This window comes from Scophthalmus maximus, chromosome 3, assembly GCF_022379125.1.
Source record: "Scophthalmus maximus strain ysfricsl-2021 chromosome 3, ASM2237912v1, whole genome shotgun sequence".
In the NCBI taxonomy this organism is placed as follows: Eukaryota; Metazoa; Chordata; class Actinopteri; order Pleuronectiformes; family Scophthalmidae; genus Scophthalmus; species Scophthalmus maximus.
The window spans coordinates 16,870,143-16,889,813 of record NC_061517.1 but is presented as its reverse complement, the minus strand read 5'-3'; the positions used below and the strand labels follow the sequence as shown (position 1 = coordinate 16,889,813).

The 19,671-nt window shown below is 44.8% G+C and overlaps 2 protein-coding genes across 4 annotated transcripts; both read left to right on the top strand.

Moving 5' to 3' along the window:
• The first annotated feature begins 94 nt into the window (after positions 1-94).
• amt (aminomethyltransferase) lies at positions 95-7,126 on the top strand. Its single transcript, XM_035646329.2, has 9 exons — positions 95-433; positions 2,494-2,661; positions 2,789-2,869; positions 3,978-4,109; positions 4,344-4,422; positions 4,592-4,737; positions 5,155-5,335; positions 5,930-6,085; positions 6,530-7,126. Exons 1-9 carry the CDS (start codon positions 296-298, stop codon positions 6,703-6,705), a joined length of 1,257 nt encoding a protein of 418 aa, XP_035502222.1. The 5' UTR covers positions 95-295; the 3' UTR covers positions 6,706-7,126.
• A 1,217-nt stretch (positions 7,127-8,343) lies between these two features.
• Positions 8,344-19,275, top strand: ifrd2 (interferon-related developmental regulator 2). Of its 3 annotated transcripts, none has more exons than XM_035646312.2 (13): positions 8,344-8,903; positions 9,794-9,850; positions 13,280-13,396; positions 13,499-13,583; positions 13,765-13,889; positions 14,030-14,187; positions 15,039-15,092; positions 15,781-15,959; positions 16,251-16,359; positions 16,599-16,733; positions 16,925-17,053; positions 17,519-17,611; positions 17,782-19,275. In XM_035646312.2, the coding sequence occupies exons 1-13, from the start codon at positions 8,861-8,863 to the stop codon at positions 17,860-17,862; spliced, it is 1,365 nt and encodes a 454-aa protein (XP_035502205.2). In that variant the 5' UTR covers positions 8,344-8,860; the 3' UTR covers positions 17,863-19,275. The 3 variants fall into 3 exon arrangements, with proteins under 3 accessions (XP_035502205.2, XP_035502204.2, XP_035502206.2); XM_035646311.2 differs by having other exon boundaries at positions 8,346-8,903; positions 16,922-17,053; XM_035646313.2 differs by lacking the exon at positions 9,794-9,850 and having other exon boundaries at positions 8,347-8,903; positions 16,922-17,053.
• The last annotated feature ends 396 nt before the right edge of the window (positions 19,276-19,671 follow it).

Here is a 19,671-nt window from a genome sequence, read left to right as displayed (position 1 = left end):
AAACAAAAAACGTCTGTACACTTGACGATCTAGGCCCCCGAGCGGTAAACAGACTCACTGACTACATTTCCCATGAGTCCTTGCGCTTCCCCTTCAACTGCTGCCGTTTCACGTGTTTGTCTTTTGTGTCAGCGGAGCAGAACATCCACAGTGTGGAGTCCGGAGAGTTTAGTGACACGGAACACGGAAGGGTTTGCCGTGTCAGCAGCACCGGGCGTGTGTGTGAGTGAGTGTGTGTGAGAGTGTGTGTGTGTGTGTGTGTGAGAGACACTGCAGCGGGGACTCGGGTGGCGCGATGTGGGCTCGGAGTCGGCAGCTGGTCGGGGCACCGGGGCTCGCGTCGCGGGCGTCCCGAGGAGGCGGCTCGCTGCGGGCCGCCGGGGCTGGATGTGCGGGGAGGAGGCAGCAGCAGAGACAGGCTTCAAGTGCGGAGGTTAGTGGAAGCAGCCGACAAGTCATGTTCCACAGTGCGTCTGTGTGATGTGGTGGATTGTTCCTCAACAACCTCATGATGTAATGTTCCAATCTGACTCTTACAGTAGCTGTGGCATTGTCCTTCTTCATGGCACTTCCTCTTCCCAAGTCATCACTCTGAATCTCTCATGATATATGGTGTTAGGTATAAGTTTTAGAAGACTTGTCCCTCCACACAGTCAGAGATCGTATGCTTTATGCCAGACGTTTAATCTGGATCCAATTTTAGGTTTTGCTTGTAAATCCCTTGAGTTTTGAGAATATAGCAGAGAAGACATATCTGTTCTTATTTGATTTATCCACTTGTGTGAGTGTGTGTGTTGCTGCACATCCCCACAATAACCCAGTGTGACACGAGTGTGCCACAGCAGCTCATGCAGACGTAATAACCTACATCTGTCCCAGCAGACTGTCGTCCTCCCTCGGGCCTGCTTCACCTCACTGAGCTGCACAAGATGATTCTATTCAAACCACGAGTGACTGACTCTACTACAGTGCTGCCAGCAGCTCCGAGCTGAGCCGCTGCCCTTTTTCACTCGGAGGCTTTTCAAGTGTGACCTCGACCTGTGGTGAAATCCGCCCATTCAGTCATTCGCTGCCCCTTCAACAATTTTGCTGCCGACGAGGTTATGAATGAAATAATATAGAAGACGTGTGTGTGTGATATGAGTCAAAAAGTGTCTTTTCTGTGATTTATCAAGCTGCTAAGATATTGTTCGTGGTCGTGGAAAAATTATCAGTCGAACATAATAAATCCTCTGAGATTTATCTTAATGTGGATTGCCCTAATCTGTGTTAGTGCATGTACAATGTGTGTGTGTGCACGTGTGCATATTACAACCGCTACAATCACCTCCCCTCTCTGATCGCTGACTTTGGACCTGAACGGTTTTGTTCAAAAGCAACCGAGTCTTTATGTGGAATTCCGACACACTATCTCCCATAATGCACCGCTGCTTCTGCCCTGCTGATAAGCCCCCTCGACTGGCTGGTTCAAAGGTCGGACGTCAGGGCGTAAAGAACAGAACATGATGAGCGTATAGGAAACTGACTGGCCTGACATTTGACTGATTGATCAGACCTACTAACTAAACTGCTGGGCTGTATTTTTTTCGCGTTGATATTTGCAGAACACACTGTAACAGATTAACCAGTTCTGTCAGTGAGACTGATCAGAGTTTTGATCAGAGTTTTGAAGGGGGGGCGACATCTGCTGGATTCCTTTATGACATTAAATACAAAAATTTCCTGCTCCTTCAGAGCAGAGATAAAACCTTCACCGTTTCTCACTAATGAATAATAATGGATGAATAAATGAACTAGAACGGTTCTCCGTTGAGCACATACCTCCGCAAAGGCCCGACGGTCCCCTTAAATTCAATCAAGCTGCACCAATTTGCACACACTCATAGATATCAATCAAGATCCATTAATTAATCCCTGGGAAATCTGTGAAAATGACAAATAATGTCCTATCTCACAATGTTAAAGATAGAGATTAAAAACAATTCTTGGATCCGCCCCTTTCTACCGGATCTCCGAATTGAATGGGTTCTTTTTCTGGCACACGTCTCATCCTTCCACCAAGTTGCGTAATCCTGTAAAACTTTTGAACTACAAAATGAATAAATAAACAAACAAACAAACACATGGACAGGAGTAAAACCTTAACCTCCTCGGAGGAGGTAAAAATAATGAATAAAAGCATGTTTATGTTCCTTAACATGAGTATAGGAATGTTGTTTGCAAAAGGAAGCAATGTGTTCTAAGTTATCATTTTTTCGAAATAGTAGTTGGCTTGCTTGTTATAAGATTTACTGACGCCATATATCAAATAAAGATCAAGATCAGATTTTAGAAACAATGCATTGATATGAAAACACAGATCCACGTTTAAGATACATATCAACAACCTTTTATTGTCATAACTATCAAGTTCACTGACTGTATTCGAACCCTGGCCCTAGAATTCCCTGTCTTATTTTTGCACACTCAACCTTAGTGCTTTCTTTTCCGCAGGCTGTCTTGAAGAAGACGCCGCTGTTTGACTTCCACAGGGAGCACGGGGGCAAGATGGTGGGGTTTGCAGGCTGGAGTATGCCTGTACAGTACAAAGACAGTCACATCGCCTCGCACATGCACACCAGAGAGCACAGCTCCATCTTCGACGTCAGCCACATGCTGCAGGTGAGGGCCGAGTGTGGACTGACACACGCCGGCAGACACGTGCCTTTTTATTCTTCACAACCTGCCAGAAAACTGCTCCTGTTTTCTATCTTAAATCATATCCTTTATGGGGTTTTTTTTCTGTCAGACCAAGGTCCACGGCAAAGACAGAGTGAAGTTCATGGAGTCTCTGGTGGTTGCAGATATTGCCGAACTCAAGGACAACCAGGTGAGATAAAGGGTTGTGTCACCACGAACCTGCATCAACTGGGGACAGTGGAAACAATCTGTAAATGTAATGCAGACATATTATCATGTTTTATGCTCATATGGCGGCCTTGGTGGTCAGCAAACAGTGGTCACAGGGCCAGCATAAATAGAACATTATCATTCATTCAAAAGTCCTGTTTTAGTTCTCCGGACAAAAGTAGGCACAGTACATACATTCCTTTTTTCGCTCTTTTATGGTAAAACATCTGTCTCCGGTGTTTTCACAAGGTTGCAGCTAATCATGTCTGCTGAGCCAATAGTGTGTTTTTAAAGCTTGTTTGCTAAAATCAGCTGCCTGCTGTGTCTGGAAACAATGTCAGTGAGAGTGAAACAAAATAATGAACTGATGGGGGCTAGAAACCTTCATGGGGCGGAGGGAAAATGCAGATTGGTTGAAAACCTCTCTGTGTGATCATCACTAAGATTGAACCCATTTCACATTCAGGAAGTCATGTGATCCATGATCAGTACAAAAAAATATTGGTTGTTTCACTTTTAAAGCCAGACAGAAATGTGACTTGACACTTGTGAAGTCTACAAATGTGGCTCTTGACATTTTCTGGTCATTTTCCTGCCAGCCCCCCTTGTAAAAATTGCCAGTAAATACCAGAGTGAGGTCATGTGAGAATACAGCAGGGAGAGTGAGCACTCTACAGCCCGAGCCTGTATGTCCCAGAAATGTTCCTGTCGTTGTGAAGGCATCCGACTCGGACAGTCTCTTCGCTCGGTGTCTGAATACTAATGTTCGGAGCTGAATTCGGTTTCCTAATTCAATTAAAAAGCTACTCCTCATGTGACTCAAACAAATATCATTTAACAAATATCTAAATTTTCTTTTTTTTTTAAACAAGCAGCTTTTGTTTGACTTTGACTTTGTTAAACGAGGTCATTTGTGGTAACAACAGATCACAGCCTGTTTGATGGAGCAGAAAGTGATGAGGAGACGGAGAGACTGGAATCCTACAAAACATCTACTTATCTATAATGTCGTTATCACATTATACGAGTTCTATATGATAAATCCTCACCCGCTCATCTTTTACTCTCTTCCTTCCCTCACGCCCAAGGGTACGCTGTCCCTCTTCACCAATGAGAAAGGAGGGATCATGGATGACCTCATAGTGACAAGGACCGACCAGGGCTACCTCTACGTCGTCTCCAACGCTGGCTGTGCCGACAAGGATTCGGCTCATATGAAGGTAAAGGCATACAGGAGAGCATGTAGGCTGATGTGCGGAGTCAGGTAGACTGAAAATAACTGTGTGTGTGTGTGTGCGTGTGTGTGTGTGTGTGTGTGTGTGTGTGTGTGTGTGTGTGTGTGTGTGCGTGTGTGTGCGTGTGTGTGCGTGTGTGTGCGTGTGTGTGCGTGTGTGTGTGTGTGTGTGTGTGCGTGTGTGTGTGTGTGTGTGTGCGTGTGTGTGTGTTGCTTGTAGACCAGACTGGCAGAGTCCAAAGCTGCAGGTTTGGATGTGGATCTGGAGTTCCTAGATGAAGCACTGATCGCTCTGCAAGGTAAAATATTGATGTGGGCTTTCCTTCTATTTTGGGTATTTGTCAAATCCCTTGATGTTTCTGTTTCCCTCTTTCTTTCGCTCTGTCTCCCATCTATTTGAGTTCATTTCACTTATTTCACTGAATCGTGTAGACCATTAATTAGCTATGTGTGTGTGTGTGTTGTCAGGTCCGTCCATGTCGCGAGTGCTGCAGCAGGGGCTGAAGGACGACCTCAGCAAGCTGACCTTCATGACCTCCACCCTGGCCACTGTGTTCGGTGTTCCCGGCTGCAGGGTCACTCGCTGCGGATACACCGGAGAGGACGGGGTGGAGGTGAGCTTCTCGCTTCCGTCTCTCTTTTCTCACATTGCACTTGGCGTGTGATATTTTTCCCAAAGATCTCATTTGACATGCCTCAGCACATATCACAGCAAGTTTTGACATTGGACACGGGAAGTATTTATTTCTAATTGTGTGGCCATCATTTCTTTATCAAATTAGATCAGCTAATTGTTGCAGCTCCAATTAATATACAAGCAGAAACTGTGATTAGATGATTAGTGTTTATTTCTATCTGGCAGTTTACCTGTGATTTACAAGCTTCGACACAGTCAGTTACATCAAAAAGTAGACTGCCTTTTAAACTTGTCTACGTATTCTGTTTAAAACTAATATATCTAAAATATTTACCCCCCAGTAAACTGTGGCATTATTGTCATTAAAGCTCCCTGGTGTCTCTGTGTATGTCAGATCTCCGTCCCTCAGTCCAGAGTGGTGGAGCTGACAGAGAAGCTGCTGGCCAACAGCGAGGTGAAGCTGGCCGGTCTGGGAGCCAGGGACAGCTTGAGGCTTGAGGCTGGACTTTGTCTCTATGGCAACGACATAGATGAGGCCACCACACCTGTGGAGGCCACCCTGGTCTGGACCATAGGTGAGGCTTGTCCCTGACATTTCTACAGATGCATATTAATACATGTAGAGGCCACTCAGAGACTTTAACGTGTGGTCCAAAGACGTAGAAGGATCAAGTGAGGGATGCTTTTTTTCTCTTTCTTTAATTTATTAGTTTAATTATGTATTTTAGAATGTTGATGCTGTTCATATTCCCCCATGTTAAGAATTAAGCCCCTCTCCATTCATTACATTACATTGTTGTGTTAAATCCCCTTTATGACGGGTTGTTATGTGATTTTAACATTTTTCTAACTTTGGCAAAGTTTGTTTATAAAAAAAAGAAAGATACAATCCTGGTGAAAAGTCGATGAAGGAAGTTTCCGCCTTTTTGCGTCACTAGTCAGTGGCTCTGCTGGTGGAGAGTAGTGGCATGTACTGCTGTTTCTCTGGTACCTTTTTTTTTTTCATTGAGTAGTGATGAGGCCTTGCATCTTTACTTCCCATTGCAATAAATGTACAAGGATTTTAGCAAACCTGTCAAAATGAAACTTCAGGTGTTCCTGCATATGTGTATTTGTACTTTAGCTCAGTTCTGTGTCTTAGTTCCAGAGCTTCGTTTTCTTGCATGCAGGCAAACGTCGGCGTCAGACAAAGGACTTCCCTGGCGCCAACATCATTGTACCGCAGATCAAAGCCAAGACGGCCAGGAAGAGAGTCGGCCTGGTGTCCACCGGCCCCCCTGTCAGACAACACACGCCCATTCTCAGCCCCGACGGGAAGGTTATAGGTGAGGAGTGGCGGTTAGAAGAGAGCTGCGCTACCTCTGTATTTTCACTAAGAGCGGCGGAAGCGAGACTCGGGCAAGCGAATAATCCCTGCTTGAGAAAATGTGAAATAAATTAAAGGCACCTCTCGATTTAAACGTAAGCTTCAACCAAAGGGTGAGAATTGTTTAATTTCATAAAGCAACAACAATGTGTTTTGACGATTTCACAGTGTTAAACCAAAATTAAAACACACCACAACGCTGATGCAAAAAAAAGAATTTTGTATTTACGGCCACAGTGCAGAGTTTGTCTATGCATCGCTGTGTGCCAGTGTCTTATGATCCTGTGATTGGTCAGACATTTTCAAATTCGACACATTGTGGCTTTGAATGTTTGATCATATAAAATTGGACTGTAATCTTCTTCATGTGACTGTGATTCCTAATCTCTGCTGCTTTATTTAGGCGAGGTGACCAGCGGCTGCCCTTCTCCCTGCCTGAAGAAGAACGTTGCCATGGGCTACGTGGATGCTGCGTTCGCTAAGAACGGAACAAGCATCCAGGTTGAGGTCAGGAAGAAAGCAGTGCCGGCCACCGTCAGCAAGATGCCGTTTGTCCCCACCAACTATTACTCTGGATAAGGAGGACACACACAAACATACACACACATACAGATAGAGTACACCATTACACACATACACACACGCATCACACTCACTCTGGAGCCTTCCTCCACCTTGTTCCGTGTTCTGATAACCTCCAGAAATGCGGCACCAGTGGAAGACTGAAAGAAGTTTTGTCTCAAAGAGAAAAAATACTGTAATTAAATACAGTTTGTGTATTGGTCTAATGAGATGTGTTGATATGTGTTTATGAAACGCATTGTAGACAAACGTGGTCTCACCTGGTGATGGATCTGTAAGCAATTTATAAATGAGATGGAATAAATTACCAGCCGGGCTGTCGATTTAGAAAATGAATGTTCGACTTCAGTGGTTCATATACCAAGTTCTGGTTGTCTTTTTCTATTTTTTAAATAAACTGCCAGTTGGAGAGAATCAACTTAGTGCAATTTAAGCAAGAACAAACAAACCTGAGGCTGTGTGGGTCTGTTTAACAATAGAATTAAAATAACTTTTTGTTGTAGAATATAGGTTTTTCTAATGAAACACAGATGCATTTTTCATCTGTTAATGTTGGACCAAAACAAACAAACAAAATAAAATCCAAATGGTTATTTTTATGTTAAATCACTACAGGCCTGCCTTTTTTTAAGGTTTTTTAAATATCACAGAGCCAAATATCCATTAACATTATTGTTCATTTGATCAAAGGGGTCAAACAGGGCCAGCTCATAATCCCGTCGACATTTAAGTCCTTCCTGACATGTGCTAATCAACACAAACATGCGAGTCCAGTTCGTGGAGTTGTCTAAGTTGTCACTTAGCAGATTTTCTCATCAAGACCTTGTTTTGCGGGGGGATTGTGTTCTGGTTTACTCTGTTGATGTGGACGGAAACCAGATCTCCTCATTGGATAAACTTGGCGACTTTCTACGATATAAAACATGTTGAACCTTGAAGAGAAGTTTACACAACATGTGATACAACCATAAAAGAACTTAGTTTAAAATGCGTCACTGCTCTCTTACTACTGATGGAATGTTCAACAATACTTGTTGTGGAAGTCTGTATGTCTTATTTTACTAAAAAATAATAACATACTGAATATATAAATAATACTTCTGCCTAAAGGATAACATACTGAATATATAAATAATACTACTGCCTAAAGGTGCACTGTGTGTATGAATGTGGACTTTAATTTTTTTTTTTTTTGCTGAATGCTTATGTCAACATTTTGAAATATCTTTCTTGATTAAAAAATGTCTCTTCATTGTGACTCACTGTTGTTGTTGTTTTTTAATTAATTGCAGTATATCCTCTTTATCCCTCCATTATTTCTGTTAACTATCTTTAACGTTAGCAGGCTACATATCATGTCATGTCACAGGTCAGATACAGCAGAGCGCAGCTATCAACAGCTCTGATTGGTTGAAAAGTCAGGATGGTTTGATCTCACACAGTTACGACACACAGCAATAACCTGGACGAAGTGCACTATATTTATTCACTCAATACACACAGAATCTCAAACTGAGTGCAGTTTGATTGTCATCACATATAAGCCCAATATTGTCAATCTTTGACTTTGAAGTCATCCAAAAGTATAAGTGTCACAAATAGAAACTGTGCTCATGCCACCGCGAACGGGGGATGCCCGACGCTAAACGGAACCAAGCTGGCAACCCGGGCCGCCGGCCTGCTCGGTCGGCACAGAGGGAAGATGGTGGAGTCCGCGACAGCAGCGTGCTCAACACTCCGTCCCACACGCTCCAGGGAACCCTCCCTGCCTCGGCCTGGTACAGGACACAGATTACCCGGGGACAACCACAGATAATACAGCGACACGACCGTGACCCCCCCCCCCCCCCTCTCCTCCTCCTCCTCCCCCTCCCCCGGAACAACTCGCTCTAATTCTCCACTCCGAGGAGGGCGGAGAGTTGTGGAACGCGGTGGCGGGTCGGTGTTCGCTGGGGGACGCCAGTCGTCGTTAGCCGCAGTGAGGAAGTGTGGAGGGAGACCCGGCTCCTGGAGCTCTCTGCCGTCCGGTCCGCCGCCGCCGCCGCCGCACTCGACAAACTTACCAGCGGAGCCGGGCCGCTGTTCGGCACTGGGCGCAGGCCAACTTCGGTTAGCTCCCCTCGGCTAGCTCCGGTCGGAGCGGCTCCTCGACATGCCGCGGAGCAAGAAAGGGAAACGTGGCTCCGGCAAACCGGGTGAGTGTCTGCGGGGGAACCGGCGGCTGTGTGGCGACTGGGTGTGACACGGGGCTGAGCCACCGACACCACCGCGCGCGTTGTGTGTGTGTGTGTGTGTGTGTGTGTTTAATAAAAGTCAGGCAGCAGCTGGAGGAGAGACGAGCTCCGTTATGTTTTGCAGTCTGCCATGTCGCGTTACAACCACGTGGCTCATAGCCACTGCTGGTGGGACGTTGGTTGTGAAGCCGCGACGGGCTCGGCCGAAGACGTTGACCCTCACGTGTACCCGCGGGGCTGACGGTTGAGCCCCGTCGTCTAAGTTTAGCAGGTTCCACACGCCACAGGTTCGGAGAGGGTCGACTCCCGTCATGCAACGCGGGCAGCTCCCGGTCTCCTGGCAACATCTGCATGGCGTTGGTTCCGCACGCAGTGAAGCAGCAGCCACACGTGGTCGTCAGTCGATGTACAGCATGTGCCCCCTCACGTTCCACGGACTGACGTTGCCTTGGAAGCACACGTGCTTGCTCTCTCACACACACACACACACACACACACACACACACACACACACACTCACTCACTCACTCACTCACTCACTCACTCACTCACTCACTCACACTCACCCCCCACACACACACACACACTCACGCTATTTTTGTGTGAATGTTGTGGAGGGATGGGACTATTAAGCGATATTTCCATTGTATGCGTGAATTCTCTGTGAGGTTTATAATCTTTTCCTGAACCTTGCTATGTGGAGCTCACTTGACGTGTTCTTCTTCTCGTCCATCATTTTACACCTCTTTCCCTCCACTCACCGTCCGTCCATCTCCCCCCCCTCCCCCTCCAACCCCCCGTTCCCCCCTTTATTTCATTCATCCATCGATCCGTCCGTCCGTTACCTCCAGGCTCCCTCCGTCAGGAGGTTCTTCAGCTGCAGCTGTCGACTAAAGCGTCTCTGAAAGGTAACTCCTCTGCCCCCTTGACCCCCCGGCCTCAGCTCCATGTCCCGCGCGGGGCGGCTTCAGCAGCTCTTGAACCTCACTGCGGTGCATGCCGGTACCCCAGCAGCCACTCACTCACCCGCTTTGGTCGCAGACTGTGTGTTTTGAAGTTTTTGCCCTTACCTCACACACACTACCTGCCCAGGCCGATCACCGTGCTGACTGACTGCCTTGTGTCTCAGCCTCTCTGGGGTTTTGCAGCAAAGTGGCAAAGAAAATCACTTAATTGCAGAGTTTCCACGCATGTCACGCTTGAACACCACAAGTCAACGCCCCCATCTTCATCCTGAGATTGATTGCTTTGCGAAAAATAAATATAAATCACAGGTCTTTTTAAAGGGAATCTATCCACATCTGACCTTCTCCTTCATCCAGCCTTCCACGTACAGGTGGCTGCTAACGTCTAGCTTTCACGTCTGAGTCTGTTTCAATCGGGCCATCACGTCTTCTAAAATCTTTTCAATTGTCCCAACACCTCTCCGTCTCTTATCTGCACTGACACCAGAAGAGTTCCCAGGAAGTCATTGCTTCAGCATCGTTGTGCTTGTGAAGAGAACACACATTAATTTGGCCTCGTTTGAAGTTATGCGTGTTACATTTAAAGCTCACACTACACGATCAGGGGACTCAAATAGGCTCCCACCATTTCGGCTCAGAGCTCCAGATAAGTCTCGTCACGGGAGCCTCTTTCTGAGGGACCAACTGAGTGACTGCCCACGCTGTGTGAGTGACTGCTATGTAAGCATAAAGAAGTAAAGTGGAGACGACACGTGAGGCGTAGCAGGGAGCCCACACCTTGACATATCTGTGCTGTAAGTGGGCAGGCCTGTGTGTGTGTGTGTGTGTGTGTGTGTGTGTGTGTGTGTGTGTGTGTGTGTGTGTGTGTGTGTGTGTGTGTGTGTGTGTGTGTGTGTGTGTGTGTGTGTGTGTGTGTGTGTGTGTGTGTGTGTGTGTGTGTGTGTGTGTGTGTGTGTGTGTGTGTGTGTGTGTGTGTGTGTGTGTGTGTGGTGAGCTGCGGGGGAGTAACTTGTACAGTGGCCAGGAGTTCAACGATTCTGACTGGGAAATAACTGGCTGCTACAGGATTTATCTCAGCTGTGCACACTAGTGGGATTGTGAGCGAACCCACAGACTGTTCTGTCACAGAAATTAGAATATTACAAAAGGAAAGAGGAACCGTCAAGGCTGCATTCAGGTCATCGCTCCGGTGAATGAAGGAAAATGTCTTTTTCATTCATTCCTTCATCTGAATTTAAATTGACTCTCTGTGCTTGTTTGGCTGCACAGTCGCCGTCGACCTTTACTTCAAAATAGTTATGAGTTAATGCAAGATGCCGAAAGGTTATTAAGATATTGTTTGATTGTTGAAATCATATTATCTAACCGTGTTGTTGCAGCCATGCTAATGAAGCTCCTTTTCATCTTGTGACTGATCCACGAGCAACGTGTTTGCAGCAGAGTCAGTGAGTTGACGTTGCGCTCTGAACAAAGACTTTCCGACTCCCAGATGTCAGCAGTTTCCTCCCCAAAACAACAGCTTTTATGATTTCCAAGTCAGACTGGACGCCTTGATTCGTTTTGCCAGCTCAGCGCTCCAAGCACCGAAACACCCAGTTTTACAACCGTGATGTAATGTAACTGACATAGGTGAAAAGGTAGTTAAACGCTATTAATAGGAACTCAACCAGCAACTATCATGTTATTACTGTGTAAAGAAAAGACAGAGGATATGACAACAACAGCTGTTTTCAGATATGAATACTGGAAAAATTGGGTCCAGACATTTTCCGGAGTTTGTCATTCACGTATGAAGAAAGCAGCTGGGCATTGTCTGAGTCGGACGCGTTCACATCAGCAAGAACAATTCCAGAACATTTAGACTTTAGCTTGGGTGGAGTGCTCGCTCGCTTGTCGTGAATCTTCCAGAGATCTTCTTGTTGTGTTCTCACATGGGCTCATGGGAGTTTGGCTAGGGGGCTGGCAGGAAAAGTTTCTGTAAAATGTCCAGAGCAACATTTGCGGACTTCAGTGCGTGTCTGAAAGCAGCTCATGGCTCCACAACCTTTTGCCAAATGGCTGAACTTTATCCCAGTTTACTCAGTTTGTACATCTTCAGCTCAAATGGACACTAAAGTGGAAACACCCAAACAGATGAGCCACTGATGAAGAGAGTCTACGATTAATATTATAATAAGTCCAAGTTAAACAATCTTTTTCATTGATAAAGTGGAAAAAGTTACACAACTGCAACCCCCATGCTGCTTCTCCGCAATGACAGTGACCTCTGGGTTACCACAACTGTACCGTTTGACCTGAGCATGAACACACACACACACACACACACACACACACACACACACACACACACACACACACACACACACACACACACACACACACACACACACACACACACACACACACCGTGAGAGAGTGTGTGTGTGCGTCTGACCATTCTGGATCGTACACAGTGAATGAATGAATGAATGTTCACTCTGGTCTCCAGTAATCCCACCAACAGTAGAAAGTACTGAGCCAGCAGGAACCTGAGGGTTAGCCTAGCGTAGCCGCTCTGGCTGTTCAGGAGCGTTGGCTCCTGAGATTGAAATGAATTGAAATCTAAATTTTGACCGTGCTCTACTGGTGTACAGTTACTGACTAAAAAAGACAGCTGGGCAGAGGAAGCTTACAGTCGGCTTCCTTAAACCGGCTATTACTTATTTTGGGGAATTGCCAACAGCCAAATTCTGGTTAATTCTGTCTGCTTCATGCTGAAGTTGTTTTTTTTTAACTTCCCCTTTTACACTTAACCAGTCTTCATTTTGTTGCTCCTTACCGCATCATTTAAGTAATTATATGTTAAATGCTAAAAGTGGCAGAAAAGTAGTGTTCTGCCACTTTTAGCAGAACAAATACAGAACAGGGCGACAATTTGCACAATAAAGGGAGGAAAAAGCTGTTGTGTTAATAAGTAACACTGCAGCCTCTAATTTGGAAATGCTCGTTATTTCCTGCTCCTACGAGCGTCACTTTTGGAAAAAGAGCTTGTCGTTCCTTCCTCACCATACTTGTCATGTTAGCGATGCTCACCATTGTTGAGACCGCTGATGTTTAAATCACCTTTCACCTCTAGCAGCGTCTTGCAGCAGGACCGTGGAGCATTCAGACTCTTTCTGTTCACTCGCGTCATTAATTCAGGGCTGATTTATTCACATTTGCGTCCTCGACAATAACCTGACCTTGTCTTGTGAATGTGACCTGAGACTCCCTATGAATTGTTAATGTCACGTGTCATTGTCTTGAATATAATACGCGCTTCGTATCCCTCCTTTCTCCTCCACTCTTCCCTCTCTCACTTTTCCCCCACATCTTCTTATTTTCCTGGTCCAGGTATTAGAAATGGGGTGAAGGGGGAGTCGGGTGCCAGTGACGATGAGCTGACATCTGATATTCTCAGCCACTGCAGCAGTGCCAGCGAAACAGCTTCTGTGCTGGAAGAGGGCACAGGTAAGTGCATATAAATGCAGATATCACAGAAACTGTCCGAATATTACCACGGTGCTGCTTGTGTGGACTGTCGAATTAAATGCACTGTCTGGCAAAACTCAGGGGCTGAGCAGGTGGATGAGCTGACCGCCCAGGAGGAAACAGAAGATAAACTCAAACAGTGTATAGACAACCTGACAGATAAAAGGTGAGGGATTTTTAAATCAAATATTTCATTCTCTCAATCTCAACAATAAAAATAGGTAATGTCAAAAAATACAGAACTGGAAGGCAAATGTGAAACAATATTTCGACAATGCAGAAATTGCCAGACGTGATGTTGCTCAAAAATAGAAAATGATCACCATATTCCCTCCTCTCTCCCTCAGTGCTAAGACTCGCCTGGCCGCTCTGGAGTCGTTGCAACAGGCCTTCTCCTCCAGAGTGCTGTACGACTTCCTGACAGAGAGACGCCTCACTGTGAGCGACTGCCTGGAAAGAAACCTTAAAAAAGGTGAGAGTCGGCCGCACTGTAGCAGAAAACCGTATGATTTATCATGTCGGGGGCCTCTGCTTGTCAAGATGGAACTGCAGTAAACATCAGATGCGGTAATTGAGACCGTAAATAATCCTCTATTTTATTTCCCCTCCCAGGCGGTGGAGAGGAACAGGCAGCGGCGGCCACAGTCTTCGCCCTGCTCTGCATCCAGCTGGGGGGTGGAGACGAGGCAGAGGAGGGCTTCAAGATGCTTCGCCCTGTCCTCACTGCCCTCCTCATAGACAACACTGCCAGCATAGTCGCCCGCCAGAGTGTGAGTGATGATGTGAAACTTCTTTGATATTGTACAAAATGTAGGGTTTCGGATTCTCCCTCATATCTAGAAACACTTGGGGGGGAAAGAGGTGAGCAGAAAATGAAATGTGTTTGAGTAAATGCTGGACCAGAATGCATCTGGACTATATCTTAAAACCCACGAGCAATTTGACAATAAACGTTACAAAGCAACAACAACAAATTTAAAAAACAAACATCTGGTTCTGCCAACATTTCTTTTTAGTGCAAACTCTGAAATACATTTCTCCAACTGACCTTACATTCGACACCATTCTGTTGCCATAGCTCAGAAATTCATTTAACAACATTAAAGCAAAATCCTGCTAAAAAACAATACATGACACATCATTTGGTCGTTGTTATTGAGTTATTATTCAGTTTTTGAGGTGGTCTGTCCATTTAAGGAGGATTTCCCAGCCTGTCAAGGTTACAGTTATGACATTATACATGTCGCCACTCCCTTGTCAACTGTTGTTTTGTGACCACTGTGTCCGTTTTGGAAACAAAGACAAGGCGTGTTTAGGGGACTCTTGAGGACCACTCCCACAGTGTGACACTACCAGCAGTCATTTGTGGACTCTGTGGGCTGGGAACTCATAATATTAATCATATTTAAAATAAAATGTGATATGTCAAAAAATATACTTTTGTAAACTGAAAACACAGAAGAACCAGAAAGGAACAACAATGGATCCTAATGGTGCATTGGTGGAGCTTGTTCTTTCTTAAATGATCCCAACTCGAAGCTGTTGGGAACTGAGAGAGGAATGGCAGCGCCATCGTGTCTGCGTCTGTTTAATGACACCTCTCTTCTGTCTTTTCATGCAGTGTGCCAGAGCTTTGGGGATGTGCTGTTATGTGTCTACTGCTGAAGAAGGAGAGGTGAGAACATGGTGTCCAAGTCTTGTAGGGGCTTTTCAGACAAATGAACAGTTGGACTGTTGTGTGCCTGTCGCAACTTGTTTTGTAAGTTAGGACGGTCAAGAGCTTTCATTCTATTAATGGTCAAGTCTTCGCCTAATGTGGGAACCAAAATATATCAAGCAACAAAACCCCTGTAAAATCCCCAAGACAAAATGTAATCACATCAGGCTTAACTCAACAGCTGAATTGACCATTGTACAGCTAAACCGTTTCTCAAAAGGGCGTTGAATCAGGAGCAACTGGACTTGGTTGTAGATTCTTGAAGACCTTTCACCTGTCATCCAAAAAGCTTCTTCGGTTCGTTGAAACTGTTGTAACGTTGGTCGTGGGGTCACACGAGGCAAAGTGTGAACGGTTGTAAGTGGGATGGAAGGAAGGACGGGTTTGTAGGTGTAGGGAGGTTTTCTCTATTTTGACATAGATGGCTTCCTTGACTCCTCTCAAGCCATCCGTCTTCCCCGTCTTAAATGTGGACATCGGTGTATTTGAATTGACGAAGCCTCTTGGATGAGAAGTGAAACTTCTTCAAGAATCTACAACCTGGATGAATCAGAATCTCTGCAGATATGTTTATCTTTCTCATTCCTCATTAAATGTTTTCTCTCTTTCTTTTTTTCTTTTCCCACTCAACATCACCACCTCGCAGGACTTGGTCAAGTCGTTGGCCCTCCTGGAGAGCATATTCATGTCTTCCTACCCCAACAGAGAGGGGACACTGCCCACGCCTAAACCTGGTTGTCCAGGCCTCCACATGGCTGCTCTGCAGGCCTGGTCCCTGCTGGTCACCCTCTGTCCCGCTTCCAGACTCACTGTGCTGCTCGACCTGTGAGTATGACAAAGTCTGTGTTCACAATGAAAACAATCCATTTGTTGAAAAACGGGTGTTTTAGCATTCAGAGGAACAGGACGAGTATCAGCGAAGTCTTTCTGGAATTTATGACCACCTCCTGTGTACAAGCTTTAGGATGTGTACTTGAAATGAGAGAGACTCTGACTCTCCTCCACTTCCATTACTCTCACTTCCACTCACTTCTGTTAATCTTTAGTGACATCACATTTTGACTGATGGTGTAACAGCTATTCTCTCTCTCTCTCTCCCCATTCTCCCACCTGCAGTCACCTCCCCAAACTGCAGGCGTGTCTGCAGAGCAACGACGTCAACTACAGGATCGCAGTGGGAGAGACGATCGCCCTGCTGGTGGAGCTGGGGCGGGACATAGACGAGGTAAACACACAAACATGATAACAGTTGTGTACCTGTTGGACCCGGCACACAAAATGGAGGAAACACACAGGCTATGAAATAAAACGTGTGTGTGTGTGTGTGTGTGTGTGTGTGTGTGTGTGTGTGTGTGTGTGTGTGTGTGTGTGTGTGTGTGTGTGTGTGTGTGTGTGTGTGTGTGTGTGTGTGTGTGTGTGTGTGTGTGTGTGTGTGTGTGTGTGTGTGTGTGTGTGTGTGTGTAGGAATTTGAGGTGGAGGACAGTGAAAGTCTGTGTGAATGTCTGAAGAGTTTAGCAACAGACGGCAACAAACACCGAGCCAAGAACGACAGGAGAAAACAACGCTCCATCTTCAGGGAGGTGCTACATTACATAGAGGTATGTTTTACAGCTGGAGAGATAATCTTTATTAATAATGATTTTACATCGTATTAGTGAATCAGTCACTGAACATTTTCAACTTGTGCACATCTGCCCCAAATTATTTCCCTAGGAATGTAAACATCACTCATGTATCCATGTCTTTTTTTGGGCTTTGATTATGTGATGTCCCCTCTCGTCTCCAGCAGAACGAGGACTTCACGGTGGAGAAGATCCGGTTCGGAGTGGAGAGCGTTTACATCGACGCCTGGATGAGGAGAAGAATCTACGATGCCTTCAAAGAGATCCTGGAGTCCGGAGTCAGGCACCACCTGCAGGTCAGGAAGAAGAGGGGTCTGCTAATTTAGTGATCCCTGCATCTGGTGGCTAGTGCGACACGACCGCTTTTGTGCATTACTTCTATTGAGTGACACTAGTTTGAGACGTGTATGCTTTCACACTTCACATTTTTTTTCTGAATTTAATTTGTTTTGTAGATTTATAGTGTGTTGAGTTCTCTCATCCACTGTAGTTTTCGGCCTGTGATGTCGTTGCTGTCTTTTTTCAGGCCTCTGATTGGCCAAAATGATTTTGTGGGAGCGGATGAAGCCATTTTATTTATTGTGTGATAATTTAGTATAATTCATTTGATAATTTAACATCCAGCACTTTTGCAGTACTTCTACTGCAAATGGTAACAATTATTGGCTTATTAGAAAGGCAGTTGGAAAAAAAAGGAACACTTTGGACATTCATTTCCATAAATTCTGTTTATAATTGTTGTGTTTTTTGTTTTGGTGCAGTTCAACCCACTACTGAGAGACATCTTCGGCCTCGGTCCCCCCCTCATCCTGGACGCTACCGTCAAAAGCAACAAGATCTCACGATTCGAGAAGGTAACAGCATCTCTTTTGTCCTTGAGTGTCAATCTGCAGACACACACACCAGGACAATCCACATTCACGCCACATCCTTTTTGAACTGCTGCTGAAGCTGAAGTTCACAAAGTCATTCTGTGTGATAATCCCCTGAGACATATTAAAACACGACAATCTGTCTTCAACAGCATCTTTTCAACTCGGCTGCCTTCAAGGCCAGGACGAAACAGAGGAACAAAGTCAGGGACAAACGGGCTGACGTCATGTGAGAGAAGGACGGGGTTAAGGGATGAGATGGATACAAAACGATGCCTTAAGTGCTCCAGCTGTCCGACACACTCGGCAAACCCCCAAAAAGGGCTTTTTCACCTGCAACTAAATTCTCCAGATTCAAGATGGCCACCCTTTATTCTTTTACTCCCGTGGGCAAAGGAACTTTTTTACAATTGCTCATTGTTTCACACAGACCAACTGTAAATCAATGCTAAACTTCATTCCACAGAAGAGTAGCTGTTCTGTGCACATTTAATGAGATCTTCAGATGTCAGAAAAGGACTTTTGTACAATAAAAAAACCACAGAGGAAGTAAGGTATTAAGTCTCCCTGTAAGAGTCGGACATTTTGAAGCTTTCTGGTACATTTCAGATCTGTGGAGGGGTCACTGAAACCCTCTTTGGTGCTGATGGTTATTGTTTTTAATACACTGCTTTAGCTACTGCCCTGTGGTTTGACAGGTCAGTCAAATCACTTTTTTAATCCTAATTTCTGTTGCCTTGTCCTGGACGTAACGGGTCCTGGTTGAGCGGAATGTTCTGTAACGAAAACCAAAAAAGAATCCACAGGAAACTCTTCTTCTATGGGCGGAATTGTTCCTTGCCTCCCCCTCATTCGTCCTCTTGTCTCCACACAGTCACCACTACAGCTGCCAAACCAGAAACGGATTTTAACAAACAGCGCAATTTAGAAGAAAATGAGTGTGGTGTTTGTGTGCAATTGTTTTTATTGAATTTTATTTAACAACCATGAGGTAAAATAAAAACAAAAACAGAAAATATGCCTAATTAAAACAATGAAATCAATGAGCTAATATTGTCATAATTTTATTCATATTTTTGAGAGGACAAATACGTTTTAACCATTTCTGGTGGATAATTGTAATTGTCTTTCTAATTTATTCTAAAGAACAGCGGGAATTTTTAAGAAACTTTAAAACTGCTATGAACTGTTTACAGATACAATTATGGGAAGATTACAAGTATTTCTATTTTTGGGGGTTTTATTGTATTTTAATGCGGGTTTGGTGGGTCATACAATCTATCCGTGTGTGTGTATTGCACATAAACTGTACATAAGGATTCATGAGGAGACAGACATGTACTTGAACCATTAGATGCATTTGAATGATCTCACCTCTGATGAGCAGTAGACACACACACAGGCCTCTAACCAGAGCTGCTGATCACAGGACTTTGGTGGTGTTTATCCTCGTGGTTGGGTTGGCGTCTCAAATCCATTTGAATTAGATTCAAAAGGCATATTTAAGAGCTGCACGGAAGTCTCTGTACCTTGTTGGAAATTTCCAAGCTGCTGCTGAGACTCCCCAAAGTGTCTTATCAGTAGTTCTGGTGCTAAGGCCCAAGGGATCATGGATGTAATGAAATAAAGAATATGTGACCACTTTTCTTTGTGTCTCTTGTGGTGGTTGTGTTTCTATTCTGAAAAAGACTTGATTTAAGGAATGTTTACACACTGAGATTAATGAGGTAGAAAGTAATCAGGTTTTAATTTACCACAGAGATAACTTGCAGAAAATGTTAATGCTAGATTAAGACAAACTGTAGCACGGGCTGATTTATTCAGAGATTTTGCAACTTGACAGATAAAAACAAACCAAAAAAAACTTAATGATAAAATATCAACAAAATAAAACTGGTGAAAGGGTCCAATGTGCTCTCTGAAGCTGACACTGGAAAATAATGATATGACTCCACTGTTAGCAGTGGTGGAGAAATAATTTAAAAATGTGCTTCACAACAACCAAGACAAATCAATAAAAGGAGCAGAACAACAAATCTCTC

Bases quoted from the DNA above. Each gene is read 5' to 3' on its own strand.
- amt (XM_035646329.2), top strand. From the start codon at position 296: ATGTGGGCTCGGAGTCGGCAGCTGGTCGGGGCACCGGGGCTCGCGTCG. The intron at 434-2,493 runs GTTAGTGGAAGC...TCTTTTCCGCAG, and splicing joins GACAGGCTTCAAGTGCGGAG to GCTGTCTTGAAGAAGACGCC. The intron at 4,423-4,591 runs GTAAAATATTGA...GTGTGTTGTCAG, and splicing joins AGCACTGATCGCTCTGCAAG to GTCCGTCCATGTCGCGAGTG.
- ifrd2 (XM_035646311.2), top strand. From the start codon at position 8,861: ATGCCGCGGAGCAAGAAAGGGAAACGTGGCTCCGGCAAACCGG. The intron at 8,904-9,793 runs GTGAGTGTCTGC...CGTTACCTCCAG, and splicing joins ACGTGGCTCCGGCAAACCGG to GCTCCCTCCGTCAGGAGGTT. The intron at 17,054-17,518 runs GTCAGGAAGAAG...GTTTTGGTGCAG, and splicing joins GAGTCAGGCACCACCTGCAG to TTCAACCCACTACTGAGAGA.